The sequence below is a fragment of the Mustela nivalis genome (genome assembly GCF_964662115.1).
Source record: "Mustela nivalis genome assembly, chromosome: 1".
In the NCBI taxonomy this organism is placed as follows: Eukaryota; Metazoa; Chordata; class Mammalia; order Carnivora; family Mustelidae; genus Mustela; species Mustela nivalis.
In genome coordinates this window covers 114,551,859-114,576,586 of record NC_139020.1, presented here as the reverse complement: position 1 = coordinate 114,576,586, position 24,728 = coordinate 114,551,859, and the positions used below count along the sequence as shown (strand labels likewise).

At 33.4% G+C, this 24,728-nt stretch overlaps 1 protein-coding gene across 22 annotated transcripts in view; it reads right to left on the bottom strand.

The window, feature by feature from the left end:
• DLG1 (discs large MAGUK scaffold protein 1) overlaps positions 1–24,728 on the bottom strand; it is a 261,449-nt gene that overhangs the window by 10,375 nt on the left and 226,346 nt on the right. For 7 of the 22 annotated variants that reach the window (XM_082699246.1, XM_082699255.1, XM_082699235.1 and 4 more), the window contains 7 exons: positions 21,727–21,826; positions 14,765–14,806; positions 14,011–14,046; positions 12,411–12,461; positions 11,511–11,612; positions 10,868–11,040; positions 3,549–3,658 (listed from right to left, as the gene is read on the bottom strand). In XM_082699246.1, coding sequence (XP_082555372.1) covers positions 3,549–3,658; positions 10,868–11,040; positions 11,511–11,612; positions 12,411–12,461; positions 14,011–14,046; positions 14,765–14,806; positions 21,727–21,826 — 614 coding nt within the window. Of the gene's footprint in view, positions 1–3,548; positions 3,659–10,867; positions 11,041–11,510; positions 11,613–12,410; positions 12,462–14,010; positions 14,047–14,764; positions 14,807–20,986; positions 21,021–21,726; positions 21,827–24,728 lie in introns of all 22 variants that reach the window. The other 15 variants (XM_082699253.1, XM_082699238.1, XM_082699247.1 and 12 more) reach the window with 5 other exon arrangements.

Here is a 24,728-nt window from a genome sequence, read left to right as displayed (position 1 = left end):
TCAAAAATATACAACTGGATGAATTTTAACCAACTTAAACTTACTTGTGTACCATCTAGTACCTAGATCAAGATCTAGAACATTACATCAGTACCCCAGAATCTCATTCCAGTCACCTACCTATCTTTGAAGAGTAACCTTCATTTGACTTCTGTGAGCCATGATTACACTGAAATCATAGAATATGTATAAAGGAATCCTAGACTACATATACTTTTAAGTAGGGATTTCTTTTTTACTCAGATTATGTTTGTGAGATTCTTCCATATTTTTGTGTGTAGTTGGAGATTGCTAATTCTCATTATTGTAGAATATTTCATCGTGTAAGTAGGTCATAATTTATGTATTCACTGATTTATATTTGAATAGTGTTTTTGGTTATTCTGAACAGTACTTCTGTCAGCAATATAGTACCTATCTTTGGTGAACATATGTAAACATTTCTGTTGAGCACATATTTAGAAATGAGATTTCTGGATCTTTAAGTTATGTGTATGTCCAGTTTTTAGGAGATACTGTAAACCATTTACCAGTGTGGATGTACCAAATTTATACTCCCATCAGTGCTATGAGTTTCAGTTGTTCCATGTCCTTGCTAACAACTGTTTTCATTTTAGCTATTTTTGGTGTGTGGGTGGCAGTATATGACAGTAGGGTTTTTTGTGTTTCTTTTGTTTTTTAAGTAGGCTCCATGTCCAAAGTGGGGCTTGAATTCATGACCCTGAAGTCAAGTGTCACGTGCTTTACCGACTGAGCCAGTTAGGAGCCCTGATGTTACAGTTTTAACTTGTGTTTCCATGTCCAATTGAGTACAATCTATATGTTTATTCACCATCTGGATATCTCCTTCGTGAGCTAAGTCCTTTGCTCATTTTTCTATTGGGTTGCTTGTGTTAACCTTTTTTTTTTTTTTTTTTTTTTTTAAGATTTTTTATTTATTTATTTGACAGACGGAGATCACAAGCAGGCAGAGGCAGGCAGAGAGAGAGGAGGAAGCAGGCTCCCTGCTGAGCAGAGAGCCCGATGCGGGGCTCGATCCCAGGACTCTGAGATCATGACCCAAGCTGAAGGCAGCGGCCCAACCCACTGAGCCACCCAGGCGCCCCTGTGTTAACCTTTTTAAGGCCTATCTGATGTGCAGTGATATCCCATTTTCATTCCTGATACTATTTATGCCTTTATTTTATTTTCTTGATCTTTCTCACTAATGGTATGCAGTATTTTTAAAGAAAATATTTTTGATTTTGTTGATCTTGTCTACTATGTTTGTTCTCTTTGACTGTATTTCTACTTTCTTTGAGTTTCAGTGACTGGTCTTTTTCTAATTTCTCAAGACCTTAGGCTGCTATTATTTGACTTCCTACATTCTTTCCTAATATCTAGAGCTGTGGATTTTCCATCACCAAGGCTACCATATTTCAAATTCATTTACTTGACAATTTCATTGTCATTACATTTATTAACTTATGCTGTGATTTTTTTTCTTTGACCCATCCAGAAGTAACATGTTTAATTTCCAAATATATGGGAATTTTCTAGAGATCTATTTTTTTAAAAAATATTTTTATTTATTTGACAGAGAGAGAGAGATAGCGAGAGAGGGAATACAAGCAGGGGGAGTGGGAGAGGGAGAAGCAGGTCCCCAACCCAGCAGGGAGCCCAATGCGGGGCTCAATCCCAGGACCCCAGGACCACTACCTGAGCCGAAGGCAGACGTCCAAAGACTGAGCCATCCAGGCACCCCTCTAGTTATCTATTTTAATTATTGATTTCTATTTCAATTTCACCAGGGTCAGAGAATATTTGTTTTCAATCACTGAAATTTGTGGCTTAGCATATAATTAGTTTTGGTAATTGTTCTATGTGCATTTGAAATTAATGTGTCTTTACATATTGCAGTGTTTTCTACATACGTTAGTTAGGTAAAGTTTTTACTTTGTGTTCTATATCCATACTGATATGTTTGTTTTCTTATTCTATTACTTCCTGACTGTTAAGTTCTCCCACTGTGATTTGGGAATTATTCTTTTCCTGTATAATTACCAATTTATGCTTTACATATTTTGAGACTGTATTAAGTACAAATGTATAAATATACCTTCCCGATGGACTGAACCTTTCTTTCTTTTAATCATTTTTATGTCTAGCAATAATTTCCTGCCTTTAGATATACTTTGATAACAAATACAAACAAACTTACTTTTGGTTAATGTTTGTACGACATACCTTTTTTTCTAGACTCTCACTTTCAGCTTTTCCATGGCCTAATATTTAAGGTGTGTCTTATGAAAGCAACATATAGTTGATGGGTATCATAACACACTATTCCAAAATATAGCACTTTGGCATACTGAATATTCTAAGCTGAAGGAATTTGAAAAATGGCAGGTATATGGAAGGACTCTGACCTTCCCTGAGGCAGGGCAAAGATCCTCATGTGAGAGGTGGCATTTCTATACCTGGAGGAAACAAACATCCTTATCTCCAAAGATGGTGGGACACTGAGAAGAATCTGAACAAAGAGGCCTTGCTAAGTTTCCCTAGTTTGCTACTCTTATATTCTTTGGTACTATTACATTTTCCCAGAACTGTCCATTTGTCACCAAACCTAGTATAAATATGCTCAAATTTAACTGTTTTTTTTTGGGTCTTCATTTCCTTTATGAATGCTTTCATGTCACGTGAAACCTGAATTAAAAATAAATTTGTATGTTAATATGTCTTTTGTTCTAGAGGTCCAAGTGAAAACCTAGTAGAGAGAAAAGAATTTTTTCCCCTCCTACAAGAGCAACATCTAGTTTATTTTTTCTTCAACTATTCTGACAATCCTTGTTTTTTTATCAGACCATTTAGTCTAGCATTTAGTTAATGAAATATTTGGGTTCATTTAAATCATCTTACTAACTGTATCCATTTTGTCCCATCTGTTTTGTTTCTATTTGCTCTTTATCTTTTTAGTTTTTATTTTAAAACTTTTTTTTTTTTAAGATTTTATTTATTTATTTGATAGAGAGAGATCACAAGTAGGCAGAGAGGCAGGCAGAGAGAGAGGGAGAGAGGAGGAAGCAGGCTCCCTGCTGAGCAGAGAGCCCGATGCGGGACTTGATCCCAGGACCCTGAGATCATGACCTGAGCCGAAGGCAGCAGCTTAACCCACTGAGCCACCCAGGCGCCCTTTTTAGTTTTTATTTAAATTCAATTTTTGCCCTCTATTAGTACGTAGTTACACATTATTTTATTCTTTTAGTGGTTACACAGAGCTAGACCATTCAGTAATTAATAGCCACATGTGACTACTTAGGCTTAAAATTCTAATACATGTTACCGTATACACTTTAGTATATTAATGCTGCTGCTGCTGATTGCTAATATCACAGAATGCTTATTCAATCCTCACAATAACCATTTGAAGTGAGTATACGATTATTCTCTCCATTTTACAGATAAGGGAACTGAGATGCAGCAAAGGTAAGTAAACGATCCAGTCTAGTACGTGACAGACACTGGATTTGTACTTAGAGGTTTGTGCTTTAGGCATTTATACTTACATGATATTTTCCATGGATTTGGGTTTAATAAAAATGGAGATTGGGTAAAGTTGTGCAATCTGTAATCTCTTTATGGCATTTCCAGACACATCGAGGATACAGTGTTTGCCCTGAAATAGAGGAAATAAAGAAGAAAAACAAGTGAACCAAGTATTTTCAATTATATCAAAGGTACATTTCCTACAGGTACAAAATCTGGATTATGATACATTTGGCTCCTCTTCACTTTAAGCAAACTTGTCATTTCTGTTAGCAAATTTCAGAGGGGAAATGAAGACAATGAATAATGACTATGAATAATTAATTTCCATTTTCAAATATTACATTTAGAAAGGAATGAAAATACAGTTCCCTTACTCCTAGCTTTCATAGACCAGTTTCAAAATGGCAACCAATATGGGGCTCCTAAATTTATTTTGCCAAGAAAAACAACCACCCTAAGCTACCATTTTACCATAACTATCTTTTTTTTCCTTAAAGATTTTATTTATTTATTTGACACAGAGACACAGGGAGAGAGAGAACACAGCAGGGGGAGTGGGTGGGAGAGAAGCAGGCTTCCCACTGAGCAGGAAGCCTGATCCCAGGGCTTGATCCCAGGACCCTGGGATCATGAACTGAACCTAAGGAAAACGCCTAATGACTGAGCCATCCAGGCGCCCTCATAACTATCATTTCTTTAAAGAATATACAATCAACAAGAAGATAAAAAGCCTAAAATGAAGGAGAATCTTTAAAACTGAATAAATTTTAACTTATAAAACCTCATTACCACTAATCTATTTCTCATTTTATTGGGGACCAGCAAAAACTTGATCACAAACTGGCAATTAGGAACCCCACTTCTGGATTTAGGACATTTTTCTGACATGCTTAAATTCACTTACAAAGGCCATTTGGATTTTTATATTTATGAAAGGTGTTCCTATGTTAAATAGGGCAGTAATCATAACTTATTAAATAGATTTTATTATACTTTAAATCAGGTACTGCCTCATAATGCATTTTTAAAGAAAGATTTGTTTATTTTAGAGAGCAAGAGAGAATCTTCAAGCAGACTCCCCACTTAGTGTGGAGCCTGATACAGGGATCAATCCCCAGGACCCTGAGATCGTGACCTGAGCCAAAATCAAGAGTGGGATGCTTGATCAACTGAGCCACCTAGGCACCCCTCATAATACATATTGTAATCCAAGGACTTAAGTATACTTCAATGAACAATTTCAATTTAGTAGGAATATTTATTTATAGATTTTATTTGTTATTTTACAGAGAGAACAAGAGTGGGTGGTAGGGGGTGGAAGGGAAGAGGGTGAGAGAATCTCAAGCAGAGTCCCTGCTATGCACAGAGTCCAAAGCAAGGCTTAATCTCATGATCCTGAGATCATGACCTGAGCTGAAATGAAGAGGAGTGGATACCCAAATGACTGAACCACCCAGGTGCCCATGAACAATACATCTTAATTTTATATACTGCTAACCTTGCTCTAGTTTTTAAAAGTATCTTTCATTTTATAATAGTCTTTAGTTTTATAATGAATTTATAATTTATTTTACAAAATAAATTTTATCAATATTGTGATAGATTTTATATGATTCCCCAGGTATACTATTATCTGAGAATAGAGACAGTTTTACTTTTCCCCCTCAATTTTTATGCATGTAATTGGTTTCTCTTAACAGCACTAATGCCTCAAGTACAATGAATAACTTGAGTACAATGTTGAAAAGCAGTAGAGATAATGGACATCCTTGCTTTGTTTCTCAATAATGGAACTGCCTTGTATTTTGCCTCATATTTCCCCTATTAAGGATTTTAAATTAAGAATATCTGTCTATTCATTCATCCATTTTCATCTCTCTCATTTTTCCTTTTTATTTATTTTTTTAAAAAGATTTTATTTATTTATTTATTTGACAGACAGACATCACAAGTAGGCAGAGAGAGGGGGAAGCAGGCTCCCTGCTGAGTGGAGAGTCTGATGCAGGGCTTGATTCCAGGACCCTGAGATTGTGACCTGAGTTGAGTGAAGGTAAGAGGCTCAACCCACTGATCCATCCAGGTGCTCCTTCTTTTTCCTTTTTAAAATGTAACACCAATCTCCGGATTTTCAAGTCCTTCCGCCCCCAAGGAAAGGTACTCTACCAAAAGGTTTTTAGGCATCTATGGATATATGATTTTTTCCTTTAGATTTGTGGAAGATTATATTAATTAATTTTCTAACTTTGAACTGACCTTAAATTCCTTTAGTCCCATTTGGTCACAGTGTATTACTTTTGCAATGTGGTACTGGATTCTGTTTACTAAAAATATTTGACATTTTTCCATTAATATTTGTGATATTGGTCTATGATTTTTCTTGTCTCCAGCACACTTAGATATCAAAAAAAGAATGCTCCTGAGCAGATTATAGGGCTTTAGAACAATCTAACCTTTGAGATTTGGTAGAATTCCCCTGAGAAGTCATCTGAGTCTGGTGTTCTTTGTCAGGTAGTTCCTTGATAATTTGCTCTATTTCTTCTAAAGAAATCGTTCCCTTTCTAATAGGTCAATTTTGGTAAACTACATTTTTCTAAAAAATTATCCATCACAAACACGTTTTAAAATTTGTTTATATAGACATACACAAATAGTCTTTTATGATTGGTATGACATGGTATGTCCCCTTGACATTTCTGTTTCTATTATTTATTATTTTTCCTTTTTTAAAAAAAATTAGGTTTGGGGTGCCTGGATGGCTCAGTGGATTAAGCCACTGCCTTCTGCTCAGGTCAAGATCTCAGGGTCCTGGGATTAAGCCCTGCGTCCAGCTCTCTGCTTGGCGGGGAGCCTGCTTCCCCCTTTCTCTCTGCCTGCTGCTCTGCCTACTTGTGATCTGTCAAATAAAATATTTTTTAAAAAATTAAAAAAAATTAGATTAGCTCACAGTTTGTCTATTGTATTAACCTTTTCTAGATCTTCTATTTTCTAGCTTAAATTCTTTAAAAAACAATTTATGAATTATTTTTAGTGTAAAAAATATACGTGAGTTGACAAAACATTTAAATAGTTCAGCAAGGGGGCGCCTGGGTGGCTCAGTGGGTCGAGCCGCTGCCTTCGGCTCAGGTCATGATCTCAGGGTCCTGGGATCGAGTCCCGCATCAGGCTCTCTGCTCAGCAGGGAGCCTGCTTCCTCCGCTCTCTCTCTGCCTCTCTGCCTACTTGTGATCTCTCTCTGTCAAATAAATAAATAAAATCTTAAAAAAAAAATAGCTCAGCAAGGATGGATTGTCAGTTTTTATTTTAAACAGCTTAAGGTATAACTGACATACAATAAAATGCAGGTGTTTAAAGTACACCATTAAAAATTTTTTTAAAAAAATATTTTATTTATTTATTTGGGAGACAGAGAGCACAAGCATGGGAGGTGGGGGGCAGAGGGAGAAGCAGGCTCCCCACTGAGCAGGGAGCCCCAGATCATGAGCTGAAGGCAGATGCTTAACCAAATGAGCCATCCAGGCACCCCTAAAATACAGTTTGTTTTGACATGTGTATACACCCTGAAATCATCACAAAAATCAAGATAATAAACGTATTAGTCACCCTCAAAAATTTCCTCATGCCTCTTTGAAACTTCTCCCTCTTGTCCTTTCCCAATCCACCACTGGTCTTCTGTGATTATAGATAGCGTTGTATGGACATACGCTTTCTTTTTTCTTGGGTAAATGTCCAGAAATGGATCATATGCTAGGCAACTGTTTTTTCTTAAATCTCATTAATTCATTCAGGGAATGCTGGCACACGAGGGGCGGGGCAGGTAGGGGAGAGGGAGAGGAAACAGAATCTTAAGCAGGGTCCCCCACACCCAGTGTGTCTGATGCAGGGCTCAGTCTCATAACTCTGAGATCACGACCCCAGCCAAAATGAAGATGTGGATAAGTAACTGACAGAGCCATCCAGGCATCCCCAGCCAAAATGAAGATGTGGATAAGTAACTGACAGAGCCACCCAGGCATCCTCAAACTGTTTTTCAAAGTGATTGTATATAAAATGTTATATTTTCACCTAGTGGAGTATGAGAGTTCCATTTGCTCCATATCTCTGTCAAAACTTAGTAATGGTCAGTTAAAATAATTTAGCCATTCTAACAGGTGTGTAATAGGAACTCATTATGGTTTCAATTTGCATTTTCCTAATGACTGATTATGCTGAATATCTTTTTATGTGTTTACTGGTCATCTTCTTTAGAGAGATGTCTTTTTAAATACTTCGCCCATTTTTAAATTGGGATGTCTTTATTATTATATTACAAGACTTCTTTATATATTCTGAATACCAGTTTTTCATGAGATACATAATTTGAAAATATTTTCTCCTAGTATATGGCCTTTTTTATTCTGTTAAGAGGTTTTTTCCAAGGGCAGAGTTTTAATAATTTCAATGAAATCCAATTTGTCATCATTCTTTCTTTTATGGACTGTGCTTTCAGTATACCATCTAAAAAATCTTTGCCAAACCCAAAGTCATGAAGATTTTTCTGTTTTCTTCTACAGTTTATAGTTTTAGGCTTTACATTTATGATCTATTTTTAGTTAATTTTTGTATATTATGTGAGGCATGGCTAGTTAATTGTTCTAGCACCATCTGTTGAAAAGACTATCCCCTCTCTCTTTTTTAAAAGATTCTATTTATTTGACAGAGCATGAGAGAGCACAAGCAGGGAGAGCAACAGAGGGAGAAGGAGAAACAGGCTTCCCTGCTAAGCAGGGAGCCTGATGCAGGGCTCGATCCCAGGATCCTGAGATCATGACCTGAGCCAAAGGCAGACACTTAACTGAGCCACCCAGTCTCCTTAAGACTATTCCTTTCTCCACTGAACTGCCTTTGAACTTTTGTCCAGTTTTGAACAGTTGTCCATTTATATATGTGGGTCACTTAAGGATTCTCTAGTATGTCCTGATGATCTACTTGTTTGTCTTTATGCTAGTACCATAGAATCTTGATTACTGTATTTTTCTAAGTCTCAAAAACAAGGTCTGTAAGTCCTTCATATCTTTGATTTTTTTCAAAGTTGTTTTGGCTATTCTAGATTTTCACATTTCCTATAAGCTTGAGAATTAGCATGCCATTTTCTATCGGGGTTGTACTAAGTCTGAAAGTTCAACTGACATCTAAATAATATTAAAGCTTAGAAAACCATGAATATGATGTATTTCTCCATTTATTTATGGCTTTAATTCTCTCAGCAATGCTTTGTTGTTCTTAGTGTACTGATCTGTAAATCTTTTGTGTTAGCTTTATCTCTTAAGTATTTAATATTTTTATGTAAATAATATAAATAACTTACATTATTTAATAAATTCATATTTTTGAAAAATACAGGTATTACAGAATTGATCATTTTAATATAAAATGCAATTGAATATAAATGTAAACATTTACATTATGTAAGTAATGTAAATAATCTTATGTAAATAGTTTTTCAAAATTTCAGTTGTCTTTTGTGTAATAAATTACACTGTATCCTTCATTCTTGCTAAACTTAATAATTCTAGTAGTTTTTTGGGTAGAGTCTATCAGATTTTTTACATAACCATATCATCTGCAAATGAACACAATTTTACTTCTTCCTTTCCAATCTGAAAAACTGTTCTTACTTCCTTTGAACTTATGGCACTGGCTAGGACGTCTATTATAATTCTGAAAACAAGTGGTTTGGGTGTTGGATTTTGCTGAATGCTTTTCTTGAACTATGGAGATGATTGTATGATTTTCCTTTTTTAGTTTAAGATGGTGGGTTATGCTAACTGATTTTCTAATGTTTAAATTTACCTTGCACTTACGGCATAAACCCTACTTGGTCATGGCATATTATTATTATTATTATTATTTTTAAAGATTTTATTTATTTATTTGACAGACAGAGATCACAAGCAGGTAGAGAGGCAGACAGAGAGAGAGAGAGAGGAGGAAGCAGGCTCCCCGCTGAGCAGAGAGCCCGATGTGGGACTCGATCCCAGGACCCTGAGATCATGACCTGAGCCGGAAGGCAGAGGCTTAACCCTCTGAGCCACCCAGGTGCCCGGCATATTATCTTTTATCATATATTGTTAAGATTCATTTTGCTTAATTTTTGTTTAGAATTTCTGCATCTGTGTTCATGGGAGGTCTATAATTTTTTTTATAATGTGTTTTGAAGTTCTGAAACTTAGGTAATGTTGGACTCAGAATGAACTCGAAGTATTCACTCTCTTTAAATTTTATGGTAGAAAATGGGTTTTAGTTCTTCCTTAAATGTTTGGTAAAATTTATTAGTAAAGCCATCTGTGTCTGGAGTGTGTGGTATTAAAATGTCAATGTGAATCAATCTCTTTAGTAGATACAGGACTAGTCAAATGATCTATTTCTTCTTATGCCACCCAGGTGCCTCTAATTTTACTTAATTTATTTAATTTTATTGATGAACACTGTTTTTTAATTATGCTAGATGTTGGAAAGCTATTGCTAAATACAAGGTCTATGTCTGGCAAATGTATAGCACCTTAAAATAACCTCCCTTAGGTTCATTTTACCATTTCTGTTCTCATTTTCTTTCTTTTTTTTTTTTTTTAAAGATTTTATTTATTTATTTGACAGAGAGAAATCACAAGTAGATGGAGAGGCAGGCAGAGAGAGAGAGAGGGAAGCAGGCTCTCTGAGCAGAGAGTCCGATGCGGGACTCGATCCCAGGACCCTGAGATCATGACCTGGGCCGAAGGCAGCGGCTTAACCCACTGAGCCACCCAGGCGCCCCTCTCATTTTCTTTCTTGATCTTACCTATTTTTTTCTGGGGTAAGGCCAGAGGGAGAGGGAGAGAGAATGTTAAGCAGGCTCCATGCCCAGTGTGGAGCCTGATGTGAGGTTTGATTTCACAATCCTCAGATCATGACCTGAGTGGAAATCAAGAGTTGGATGCTTAACTAACTGAACCACCTAAGTACTCCAATCTACTTTACATTGTATGCATTTTTCTAGGCCACCACAATTAAATATTCAGTTGAATAAATTTATAACATTATTTAAAATGATCAATTCTAAAACATCTATCCTGTATTTTTTCAAAAATATGGATTAAAAGTTTCAATTAGATCATTCTTTTATATTATAAAGGCACATCTGATTAGAAACTATATTCTAGGATCACTTTGGTGCCTTCTTTTTTTTTTTTTTAAAGTTTTTATTTTTAAGTAATTTCTATATCTACCATAGGGTTCGAACTTACAACCCCAAGATCAGGAATCGTGTGCTTTATCGAATGAGTCAGCCAGGCACCTGAGCCAGATACCCGTGGGTGCTTACCTTTTCTGCTACTTCCCGCACAGACTGAACACTTGTTCCATACAGATGGTTGTTATATTGGCCAGCTTCAATAAATTTATGTTCTTGAATATCTTTTTCCATCTGTTCTCTTGAAGTCACAAAATGATAATCTCTTCCATCTACTTCGTAGTCTCGTTTTGGTCTAGTTGTATCTTTAATAAAAAATAACTTGAGGAAGTGTTTAGTATTAAACACAACAAATCCATTTTCTTTCTTTCTTCCTTTCTTTCTTTAAGATTTTATTTATTTATTTGAGAGGAAGAGAAAGAGAGAAAGAGAGAGCACAAAACGGGGAAAGTCTGAGGGAGAAACACACTCCCTGCTGAGCAGGGAGCCCAATGTGGGACTCAATCCCGGGACTCCAGGATCATGACCTGAGCCGAAGGCAGTCGCTTAACCAACTAAGCCACTCAGGTGCCAAACAAATCCAATTTCTGCTTCAGTGATTATCTCGTAAAGTTCAACACAACAGCAGTTAATTGAAATTTTAAAAAGGACAGTAATATGGAAGAGTAAGTGATAACACAGTATAAACCACTAAAAAATGGTAATGTGTACTTTTACCACACATGGTGACAAAATGTTAAGACCAATAATTAAGAATTTTTATGTGGTTACTCACGAGGAACACATGATCCAAATTTGTCAGGAAATTCTGAGATCAAGTCATCATTTATCCTGTCTTTCATAGGTCCCAATATGATCACTGGTCGAGTATAATTAACTATAAAGATAAACTGCATGTTAAAAGGCATAAACACTCAACAAACATCAGTGTTCTTCAGAGTAGAGAACAAAAATATCCTTAAAAATTACAAAAAATATAATTCTATACGTTGCTAATATCACCTCACTGTAAATGAGAAAACACAACTTAGTGTTTTACTGATCCTTTTTGAAGTAGAAATTGTTAGGAAGGAGATCAAAGAAGGGCAAAAAAGAAACTGGGAAGAAGAGGTGATAAAATCACAGTTGTGATCTAGAAAGATGATCTAATAGAAGTGGATTACACTTTACAGTGGACTGTAACGGATCATGCTAGAAAAAGGGAGATTGACAGTAAGAACCAGAACATGGTAGGAGGGATAAAAAGAAGGTTATAAATAAAGGAAGATAGGAGAGAAGGATAAATAGAGCCTAGAAATAACTGGACAAGGGAGTTGAAAAACAGAGAGATCAAAGATGTTTCCAAAACTTTGAAAAAGGGTCAGTGAAGGACAGTGACATTATCATGAGCACAAGAAAGAAGCTGCTTAGGAAAAAAAAATAGCATTATAAAACAGTTAATATAAAATGACTAGATTTCAACATACTGTGAACTAAACCATGTTTCATAAAATGCATATGGCAAATTTCTTTATATATTAACAGAAAAAAATGTATAGCAAAATTCTAATAAAACACTATTTTGTAAATTATCAAATTTGTAATAAAGCAAATTATCAAAATAAGTTAGATCTGTTTTCTAAACTAAGAAGTATTTTTTTTAGAAGATTAAAAAATATCAATAGGCTTCACAAACCTTCTTGTTGATTCACTGGCTCATAAGATAAGACATATTCCTCTTGACCACCTATTAGTTAAAATACAGATGAGAAAATCTATTAAGATAACTAATGCTAATTTAATTCTTCAAACGTAACATATAAATTGCTAGGACTTTCCTCAGAAAATAGCAAAGATGTAGAAAAAGGGACTTTACAAATAACTTAGGGCAAAATTAAGTTAAAAAATAGCAAATTATGAAGTCATAAAGTCCGATAAATGTAGAAACAAGATATAAATGTGTTATTTAATAAATACCTTTATGATATCCTGTGTTTTAAACTGTCATTAGATTTATTTAAAATCTTCATTTGTGATGTCATGTATGCAATACTAATTTTTTATTTAGAAGCTAAGAACTGTTAAATCTCTTAAAACTAATACTTGATTGAAAAGTTCTACATATGTGAGTATTTATGTAATTTACTGTTATTAAGAACATGCTTATGTTTTGGTCCCACCAGATGCAATATTTAACAGGATATATATAACATTTTTATAATTACAACTATTTATTATAAAAATTTTTAATGTAAAGGTAAAACTATTGTCACTATTTCACTGATGAAAAAAATTCACTAACTGTTCTAATAAGTCATTTATTCAATTAAAAATTACATTAAAATGAATTTAAAAAGCTTTAGATAAGGGTGCTCCCTTCTACTTGCTGGAATGAGATGTTGCACAATTCATAAATTGCTTAATAAAGCCAATTAGAGCTTCAAAAAAAAAAAAAAGGCTTTGGATAAAACGAAATCCTTCTCTTCTCTCTCCAACTATGAATCAGATAGATAGCAAATGAAATAAAATATATTTTGTTTTTAATTTTTAATTATTTGAAAGCACTTTAGAAGTTAAATCCTCGCAGATTAAATTAAAAGTTTAGAGCTTAAGAATGTTGTCAATAAAAAACTATACAAATTGTATCTTGACTCAGCAAAAGGAATGGAAAGAGTTAAAAATTCTAGTTCTTAACACACACACACACACACACACGTATAGAAAACAAATTAGGAAGGACTGTTACTTCAAGTGGTTCCATGAAAACAAACAATGTCGGATGACATATTTGAGGATTTTCTCCTTGATTATCATGATTCTATAACAAGTTTTTCACTAAATCTGGCACTGGTTTTATAGCACAAGTATGCAGCTATGATCTTTTAAATTCATATACTGGCTTTAAAAGTGTATTTCACTGTTTTATTATCATAATATATAAAATACATACTTAAAAGCCACCTTAAAAATACTGTATGTAAAACAGGGTTTACATATTAGCAAAAACATGCAAGTCAAATGCTCCACACCTAACAATTCATGCAAATGGTGCGACAGACAGTATATACTTTCATTACCTCTTTTTTCTTTTTCCAAGACTAGAAAGTTACTCAACTACTCTATGGTGAGTTCTAATTATATGATAATAAAACATTAATAAGAAATCACATTCCCACACCAAAAAAAAAAGACAATTATGTAACTATTATGAAAAAGATAACAACCAATCGAATGAGGGTTAAAAGTATATATTGTCAACATGAAAAATATCAGAGACTGATATTAACAGGATGGACCTTTTGAGCAGCCATACTCATCTGTAATCAAGATTACTTTCATATTAGACAGCAGTAAAAAAAAAAAAAAAGTTAGAAAAGCAATTTTAATTTTTAAGGTACCACAACTGATAATATTCATGTACTTCCCTCTCCCATGCCCAAATCTCTTAAAAAACTCCAGATGCTTGTATAGTTCGCTTAACAATAGCAAAAATGTAACATAAGGATACCAAAAAAGAAATCAGTATTATTGTTTGAGCAACTGTTGAATACTATTTCCCTCTTCGTTTAGGTTCACCAGAAGCTGGTAGTAAACATTAACTTGATCTAGATAATTATTGGTAACAAAGAATAAAAAAGGAAATAAAGCTAACTATAAGTTAGCATTACTGAAAAATACTTAAATGCTCATACTAAAAGAGATTTACTAAAGAAAATGGTAAAATATAGATTTACCCCTCATTTAACCAGGTATTTTCTTGTAAAAGATACACACACACACACACACACACACACACACACACACACAATGTACACAAGTAGCACTGTGTGTAAAGAGGATTTTAGAGTTTTATTAAAAATTGGGAACTCTGTTAACATTTATACATAGTATGACTTTATTTTTCAAGTACAGAATTTTATTTGGCTCTCTCTGATTTAAAAATATTAAGCAACTGATGTTCAGTATTCAGAATGTATCACTAAGACAAAAAAACTCCCAAAGTATACATATTTCTTGTGATTACAAAAGAACAAGTATTGAAACACTTACGGTAACTACTTTCACTATCGCTGGCATTAGAAGTTATATGCTCTGAAATTGCAGGACAATGGAAAAAATAAAGAAAACACAGTGTCATGAGTTTAAAGAAGCAAATTATCAAAATAAACACAAGGCGACATTACAAAATGTTGAAGTATAGATCACACATACTCAAAGAATTTCTAAAAAAGCATTCTTGATTTTCTTTGCAAAGTTTATTTTCCCCCAAATAAATATGAATTAGGAAGGAAAGAAACTGTAATTAAGGACAATGCTCCATTTTTGTACAACACAGTTTATGAACAAAACCTATGACAAATAATCAAGTAGAAAAAAGTGATCCTTAATTAGTCCAAATGTAGACAAAGAACCCAAAAAGAGAAAATGCAGTTGGCACCATTTAATTTAATTTTTTGAAACAGTAATGACTAACAAAAGACACAAGTTATATTTGAACAAAGAGATGCCCATTTTAATGAAGGGATATCTTAAAAAAATAAATGATCTTGCTTTTAGTTCAGCTTATTTCTTGTTCCTGAAGAGGAATGAAAATCCAGGTTTCTGTGATCATACAGACAAAATATCTTAGATGTCACAGATTCATATGCGCCAAAATAAGTCAAATGGAAGGGAATTCTAGAAGGTGGGACTGTATTTTAAAATAGACTAGTACTGAGTAGTTCTGAGAAACTCTGTTTTGATAAAACTGACAATGGCTGTTATGCTTTTTGCAAAACAAAGAAAGATAAAGCAAATACATCTACTTTCAAATTGCCTGGCCTCCCCTTGAAAATGACTCCATTTCACAACTTGTTGGGTAAACACCAGGTACTCTCCCCTTGTAAACATAATCTTGAATGTTTTCTCAATAATTATCTCTGGAGAGTTAAAAAAAATTATAAAAACTAAAAAACAAAATTTTCCACAGTAGAAAGAGAAATCTAAATTTCTCTTTCTTTAAGGGATAAGAGAACAGCTTGAGGAGAAATATCTGCTGTACCATGCCACCCACAGAATCTCCTAAAATCAAGATGTACTACTGTAGAGTTCTGAGAATGGCAGAATGTAAGATTTCAAATGAAGATAATAGTTCTTGAATTGCTGTCATAGTGAAAAATAAGTCTGTTATTCTAACCTGCAAAAACAAGATATAATTTTTTTCCTTTTTAAATATTGCAGGACAGTTGACATACAATGTTGTATTAGTTTCAGGTGCAAAGACAGAACTTTCTTAACTATGATTATAAAATTTTAAATATAGCAGGGATATTAAAAATTATAAAAGACTGAATCATATATGACAAGCATATATAAAATGTTCTAAAAAAGTTTATATTTAAAAATTTCTTCCCATGTTACCCATGTACTTCGAAACAATCATTTTAAATTGTTGCATCCATAGTCTATTGAACTGATAAATCATAATTTACCTTACTACTTATTACCTAGACTTTTAGTTTGCTTTAAATTGTTTTCCACCAACATCAGTAATTAGGAATGTTTTCATTTATACAACTTGTCTTATTTCCTTAAAATTCATTCCTGAAAGTAGGAATGACACATTAAAAAAAACTCCTAAAATTTATATTAGGATTAGTAGTGTACTTTACAATCTCTAATACATAAAAGAGAGTAACATTAGTTGCTGCAATGGAGTGAGTGAAGGAGAAAAGTAAGTGGGAGTACAGAAGAGACAAAATTAACCATGAGTTGACAATCACAGAAGTTGGGTAAATGAATACTTGCAGGGTTTTACTATTCTTCTACTATTGAATATATTTGGCATGTTATACAGTAAAAAGTTAAAGCTACTACAAATCTCTTTTGTCTTTTCTGGGGATTTCTCCTAATCTTGAGTTCTCTAAGATTACCTATAGTTGTTATGTGATCAATTCTTCAAGTTCTTTCAGGTATCCTTTTACCTAACTCTACAGGAAAATCTTGCTATTCAAAGCTTGGCTCTTGGATAGCATTGTCACCACTGCTGGGAGTTTATTAGAGAGGTAAAATGCTTTCTTCTTGATATTTAAAAATGTATTTTTAAGAAACTTAATCAAAAAAGGTATTTAAAAATCCAGTAAACATATAAGAAGGTGTTCTAATTTTTTCCTGTAATTACTTATTAGGGAAATGCAAAATAAAGCTACAACAGGTATCTCTACCATCCACCTGAATGGCTATAATGGAAACAAACAAAGAAACAAACAAAAAAACAAAACCAAAAACAGATATGCCAAACACAGACAAGGTAAGGGGCAACTGGAACTCACATACTACTGGGGTTGGGGAAATTGGTACAACCACTATGGAAAACTATTTGGCAGCCACTACGAAAGCTCAACAAATATATGTATGTATGACCTAGCAATTCCTTTCCCCAGTATTTCCCCAACATGATGACATATATATGTTGACCAAAGGACATGTGCAAGCCTGTTCAAACCAACAGTATTCAAAATTGCCCTAAATATATGTTTATTTACAAGTCTGAGATAATATAGTTTCATATTCGTTTTTTCTCATTTATATTATGAGCATTTTCCCATGTCATGTTTTAATATGATTTTCAATGGTTATATGATATTACAAAATACAGATAAATCATACTTCATTAACCACTTCCCAAATATAAAGGTTTCATATTTTAGGATGGTTTCATATTTTTTTGACTGTAATTTCTCAATAAAATTAAACTTACTGGTATATAAACCTTTATCTCTATCTCTGATTACATACTTAGGATAATTCCTTGAAGAGGAATTAGTAGGTCAAAAGATATATTTTTCCAGATATGCATAGTGGTTATATATTAAAACTAGTGATTCCATAAAACAATACCACTCGGTTCTGTGGTATTTAAAAGAAATACCTGTCAAGATGATGGGTAGAAACTATCATTTTGTTTACTGATTACTGGGGACATCAAGTATTTTCATACACTCATTTGTTATCTTTTGAGCATTCTTCTCATATCCTCCATTCAGTTATCAAATGAAGATTTGTCTGTTTCTTATTTAGGAATTCGTAGTGTAAAGGCATTATCCCCCTTTGACATACATGGTATATTCTTTGAGTTTTAGTTTTGATTTTATGAAGTTTGATGACCACAGTCATTTCAAATCTCTAACCAAGTCTCCCCTTTCTCATCAAACATTTCTTCCTGAGAATGTATGAAATGACTTTTCTGTGCTTTCCCTCACTACTACCTATATATCACCAATCTCAAGCAATACTACTACTCTCATTCTTTACAAATAAGTCTGGTTTTGGCCTCTAAGAGCTCTACACAACTTTGCTTCTCTAAGTCTTTGAGAAAGCTTCCCATTACATATCTCTTTCTTATGTACCTAAGAGTTTTTAAGATGTTCTACAGAACGGAAAGCTATAAAAATTGTACTACAGCTACAAACCTCGCCTGAAACTATGTATCATGATTTTACTTTTGAGCACCTTACATAGCTCCTCCTGAACTTACTTTTTAAAAAGTCTCTATTAAAGGAATCTTACATTTTTCCTTCTGACCTTTTTCAAAGTTGCCTTCTTAAGATATACAAGCTGTACACATCTCTATTTCTAGCTTTTCACAGCTATGATGATTTACTTGCATTCTCTCAGACTTCCATCATATTCTAGTTAGTTGTTAGTCAAAATAGGATTGGAAAAGCCAATTCTCATTGTTTCTTCTGCTCTCAACAGGGCAAATCAATGATTTATTTGGTTCTCTTTTTTTTGTAGAATCACTGAGTTCATGTGTATGAAAAGTGTTCTAGGTTATCACTTTTCTCTCTTTAATTAAAATACCCTATTTTTCACAGGTTATATGAAATTACATGTAGATGTACATCTTTCTTGATATTCAGTGTTATTCCATTTCTTCATTGGATTTGTTTCTCTGCATTTATGCCTTTTCTTTTCAGTCCCTTCATGAGTCCTGTTTCAAAGGCTTGATGAATATGTACAGAAGTCTTATTTATTTCTTTATATTAAAATCTCAGGATTCTGCTTAGTTTATTTCCTGTATTTGGAACTTCAGAATATGGATTACTGAGGCTACAAATGATGTTCCTGACCACCCTTTCCCTAGCATTTTCTGTTATATAACAATTGGCACCTTGTCAATTGCTAGTCATATGTTTTATCCAAGTTTAGAATTCTTACTGATATTTTCCTATCTCCCTCAGTATTTTCCAAACAAAATCTTCTTGATTTGATCATGTTACCAGGTGAGTAAATTATCTTAGTTCCTATGAGATGAAGCACAAAAACTATCATTGAAGGGATCTTAAGTCTCTCTCCAGAAAATTAAATCCTTTTCTAAAGGACACTGTCTGGTAATCAGCTACTATTTTTCTCTTGTTTCTCTTCTCAAATCCCAATTGTCCAAATGAGAGATGGAAATAAGATATGGTCAAGGTGTAATTACCATCCATCATAACAGTATCAATATAGTAAACAAATTCATTTAGTTCCTTTACGATGAGTTTTCCATAGGTCTCTAATGATTTATAGCAGATAATAAAAAATCTGTGGGTCCTTATGCTGAATCATACCACCTTTAAAACACATCGTTCTCAAAATAAATTCTATAGCATTAAGAATCTATGTAAATATTTTCCAGTTTTAAAAATTTTCACCAAAGGTAAAAAAGATTAAAAAAGGGTGCCAATTTGGGTGCCAGCAAATTTGTGTCTCTTGCTGTATCTTAAAAAGGCATAGGCAAGATGTGTCTATATAGAAATAATTACATATAAAGTATACTGTCTTCAATCTAATACAAACCTTTAATCATTAAGGTTGAAATAAAAGTACCTATACTTTAGATTAAAATTCCAGTATAAAGTTAGCAGAAATCAAGGGAAAAAACCTTCTATGAAATATAATGTTTATTAATGTAGAGCTTAGAAAGTTAAAAGATACTGATCTCTATTTTTTTTTTTTTTTAAGATTTTACTTATATATTTGACAGAGAGATAGCGAGAAAGGGAATACAAGTAGGGGGAGTGGGAGAGGGAGAAGCAGGCGTTCCACGGAGCAGGGAACCTGATGTGGGGCTCGCTTGATCTGAGACTTAGGATCATGACCTGAGCCAAAGGCAGATGTTTAACAACTGAGCCACCCAGGTGACCCTACTCTTTTTTTTTTTTTTTTTAAACATGCTGGGTGTGGAGCCCAATATGGGGCCTGAACTTACGACCCTGAGATCAAGAACACGCTGAGATCAACAGCTGGTTGCTTAAATGACTGAACCAACCCAATTGCCCCCGTATTGGCTATATCCTTAAATGACCAATGAATTACAAAAAGTAAGTTTTCAAAATGCTTAGTAATCCAAATAGAAATAACCATCCAGGAAAAAACTTTAGCTTAAGATATTACTTCTATGAGTCACTGTCACCTAAAATAACTTAGTAATATTTGATAAACTTTCATATATAATTAATTTGAGAACACATAAATTTGAACTTTTGTTTGCTAAAAAAATGACTTGTTTCATCCATTCACTCTAACATTTACTGAATGACTCCTATATACCAGACTGTACCAAGTTTATATGAAAACTAAGTACTAGTTAGAAAATTAAGTAAGAACAACTCAAAAACACTGACAACATCTTGGTTAAAGGAAAAATAAAGGATAGTATTTCTCATAATTCTTTTAATAATTTACAACCTCCTTGGAAAAAGAGAGCTACAATTTCCATCCCCATATATCAACCGCTACTTGAACTTGAGGTCCACAATTCTTCTCTATTAACTTAAGACTCATTATATTCTACAGTTTCACATCATAGCAATGCTTTTCTAACATACAAGCGAAGTGATTTTAACTTGTTTTAACAAAATAGTCTGGCGGACAGAAAACTGCAAGATTATTTTCTACATTCTAGTAATGAAGGTAGGTAGTATTATTTTAAAAAGCTTAAAAAAAGTCTTTTACTTAAAAAAAAAATACCTAGCAAAAGTAACTGCCATAAAGATTACAAAAAGGAAAATGTAATTATGAGCAATTTTTTCAAATGACATGTGAAAAATGGAGCATCAGAAAAACAAAAGATGTATTATAGAAATAAAAATCCCAAGCACATTATTAACATGAAAAGTCTAAAAGCAATCTAAATCATATACCTCCTCATGCCAGAAAGGCACTACCATGAATCTCAAAATGTATCTGAAAAAGGTAGGTCTGTAGATGGAGGTTAAAAAATAACTTGGGAGTATTTTGATCACTTACTCAGGCCTTTTGATCCCATGTCCTCAGGGATCTCCTGTAGAGAGTAGTTCCCAGAGAGCAAGCAATAAAAAGATAATCAAAGAAAATAGTTGTCAGTAATGCATAAAATTGGTGCTACAATAAGAGACAGTTCCAAGACCATTACAGGTGCACATATTCTAGAGTGTTTTTGTAGATTTCTGAAAGTTTGAAATAAGCTAGCAGCTGAATGTAATGTACTAAAGAAATCAAAGTTTTAGCTTAAAAGCTGATTTAGGGTAGAGAAGCAAAATTTGAGATTATTTCTTGTTATCTTAAAAGTAAAATTCACTGTCTACATATAGTGAAGATACAAGATAGAACAGAATTCCAGAGGATCTATGATCAAAGATTGTCAATGCTTAAAGGCCAATTAATTACATATAGTATAATCATTAAGTAGCTTCTCAGTATCCATAATATTCCTCTCAAGTATTATTTGAGAGTATTTTAAGTGTTTCTTCTAAGAACCCTTCCAACGTGTAACTTTATTTTAAACACATAGCTTAAAAATACTGTTAGCTTTAAATTAAGAATTCCTAAGGTGTCAGAAAAAGTTAAGATTGGTATGCAAATTAATTTATGTCTGTTAAGTTGCCCCTGTTTAAGACAATTAGTAACCTGTTGCAGCTCTTGAAACTGTCTCCATGGTAACAACCAACTGCAGGGCAGTAGGTCCCTCTACATTTATTTTCAGTTGACCACTGGATCCACATACTTACGGTCAGCATCACTTGTTTCCTGTTCACTCTGGTCCTTGTTCTTGTAGAAGGGGAATTTTCGGGAAAAGAGGTTCTTTTTACGCTTGTCATTGAATGACTGCTGAAGAAGAGAAGGAGGGGCAAAACAAAGGGATGTCTACTATCTGTGTGTACAAAGGCCCAGCCTAGCAGCTCTGTGGAAGCTGACTCTTGTGACCACAGTGTGCAGTTTGTATATGAATTTATTAATCACAAAGTGAATTTCTGACTTTGTATAAACTCCTAACATTTCTCAACTTAAAATATTTTAAAATTTACAGTGCAATTCAGTAATACCTAGAACTAAGGAGAAAGTGCTACTTGATTAAAAAAAAAAAAAAAACCCTAGAAATAAGGAGTAAGTGCCACTTGAAGAGTAACTCAAATTAGCTACCACTATAGTACAAACCTGCTAATTTCTGTTCTTATCAGTTCATATTTTTCTAGAAGATTCCCAGGTATGAAGTGCTCTATAGCAAAAGCTATTTTAAGTCATTATTCTAGGCTTATTCGAGTATTTTTTGCAGTAGGTAATAATCTTCCATTTTCCTCCGACTTGAGCATATTCCCTTCCTCCCCTTTTTGGTGGCTCCAATGAACTAACAAAAAGCCACTATTAAAAAAGAAAACCAAAACAACTGAAAAGGTTGCTAGTTCTGAATATTTAAAAACAATGAACCAATCTTATTTTTTGGAAGAGAAAAAAGATAAATAGTTATGGTATGAATCAGAAAATGAGAAGAAAACTAAGAGGGGTCCATCAAGCATACATAATCCAGCAAAAGATTCATCGAAGCTATCCCACTGAGAAAGAAGAGTCAGAGCTCTCCTGGCCAACATGAATGCCATCCTAACTGATTTGTCTTTAAGCTCTAGTATATTCATCTATTTTAAAAAGTATATATAAATAAACTGGAACCAGATTAAATTCATTGGCACCATATCTTGAATAGGAAATAATAACTCAGGTGGCCTATAAAAGCCAAAAGGCAATGAAGATCCTAATAGTCATACAGTACTGCTGTGGAGGAGCTGCACAGCTTATCTGATGTCCCCTACTACACAGACGTTAGAGAGATTTTCTCCCTTCTTCAATGTCCCATTTGTGCCTTCACAGATTTAAAACCAGGCCACATTAAGAAAGGTGATGCTATTAAAGAGGAATAACTTCTTTTGTAATTTCTGTCACAAACATTATATCTTGAAGGAAATGGCCTGACCTAGCAATAACACTTAGGAATTATTACTTTTTGAAGCAGGAACAATATAAAGGATAAAAAAATCTTGTTCTGACTTTTCTTGAGTTTAATCCAATGTCATAAAATGCTATCATTATTTTGAAGTATATCCACATCAGGAAGTATGTTTTGGCATGCCTGTATTTTTAAGCATATGATGTCTGGCAATTAGGTGCTGAGGGAGAATAAAGTAATTTTTGCTCCAATTCTATTACTTGAAAGGATTTGTTTTGGCAGGAATCTTAACATAAAAACAAGATTAAACTTTTATTTTTTCCTTTTCATATTAATAATTCAGGATTAATAAATTCATAGAGCTCATTAGTCCAACAGATTATCCTGATTTCAATCCTAAAATTTGGAGGCTATGATAACGCTAAGCAGAAGTTAAAAATTAAGTTGATAAGAAAAAATACTGTCCAGAAATTTGGACTTACAACTGTCAAGTAGCATTATTTAAATAAAAATCTTTGTTGGAATCCAAATTTTTGAATAGAGAAACAGAAGAAAACTAAAGTTTCAATACAGAAAAATTTATGATAATCTAATTTAGGGAAGGATTAAATCTTCTTGTTCATAAAAATCATCAATGAATTTATAAAGTAACAATTTTTATGGTATCTAATAAAAGGTATTTTTCCCTCCTACTGCATATATAGTGGTCAGAGTCAGTTTCACAGCAAACAACCAAAAGAAACATGAAGTTTAAAATGTTTTGATTTTTGGTATCTTTGCAGTTAGCCAAAATGAGATATCATAAAGATATCATAATATAGGACAGAAAGAAATGCTTGTTAGTTAAGAAAGAATTAATTGTATTACATTTAATGTCCTCTGGATGAAGAATTTATTAAAAGTGAAAATAGCACAAAGCAAAGAAGACAAATATGTGCAGGGACAACACAAAACTGAAGAAACATACTACCTCTGGATTGTCTACATTTTCAATACAAAATACTCTAATTATTTACTGTTATTAATGCTATATTGCAAGAGAGTATAATAAATAAAAGAACTGATAAAATATCACAAAATCATGATTTAAGCATAGAATTTCTCTATGTGGTATGTCAAAATAGCTAAATGGATGTTAAAAATGTTAATGAGAAATGTTGTAAGTCTGCAGTGGAAATAAGTCCACAAACCACCATGTAAGGAAAGGAAAAGATGAACTCAGAATGGGAAATTGTAGTACAGAAAGAAATGCAGTTCTGCATCAATGGCAAGCGTATTTTTACCCCACTCAGTATCATGCATCCTTCTGGTGCTGTGTTAGGACACAGTGACTGTGTATAAGGTTGGTTACAGTCAACAAACAAGACTAAGATTTAAATATGTCGTTAATTCAGTTAACTTCTTACAGTATGGAAGAAAAGTTACAACATGCAACCTCTTTTTCAATACTTTGACAGTGTATTTTACTAAGTTATTTTTAAAGACATATATAAAACGAGCACAAAAAGCATTGTATAGATTTCAAATCCTGAGCATTTACTTGGGCTTTTTCCCTCACCCAAATTTCTATTTTAAATATTGCTTCAGATCATACTATGTAATTTATTTTCAGAAAGCTGCAATTTTAAAGGAAATTATCATTTCTAAGATAACTGAATGCATTATACAATTTACTCAGATTTAATTTCTTTCAGGATATTACTTATCTTTAATTTTATGCCTTTATGTTTGAGTGCTTAGTGCTATCAGAAGTACAGATGATAAGGTTAATTAATTTGCTGAGTTAACTTT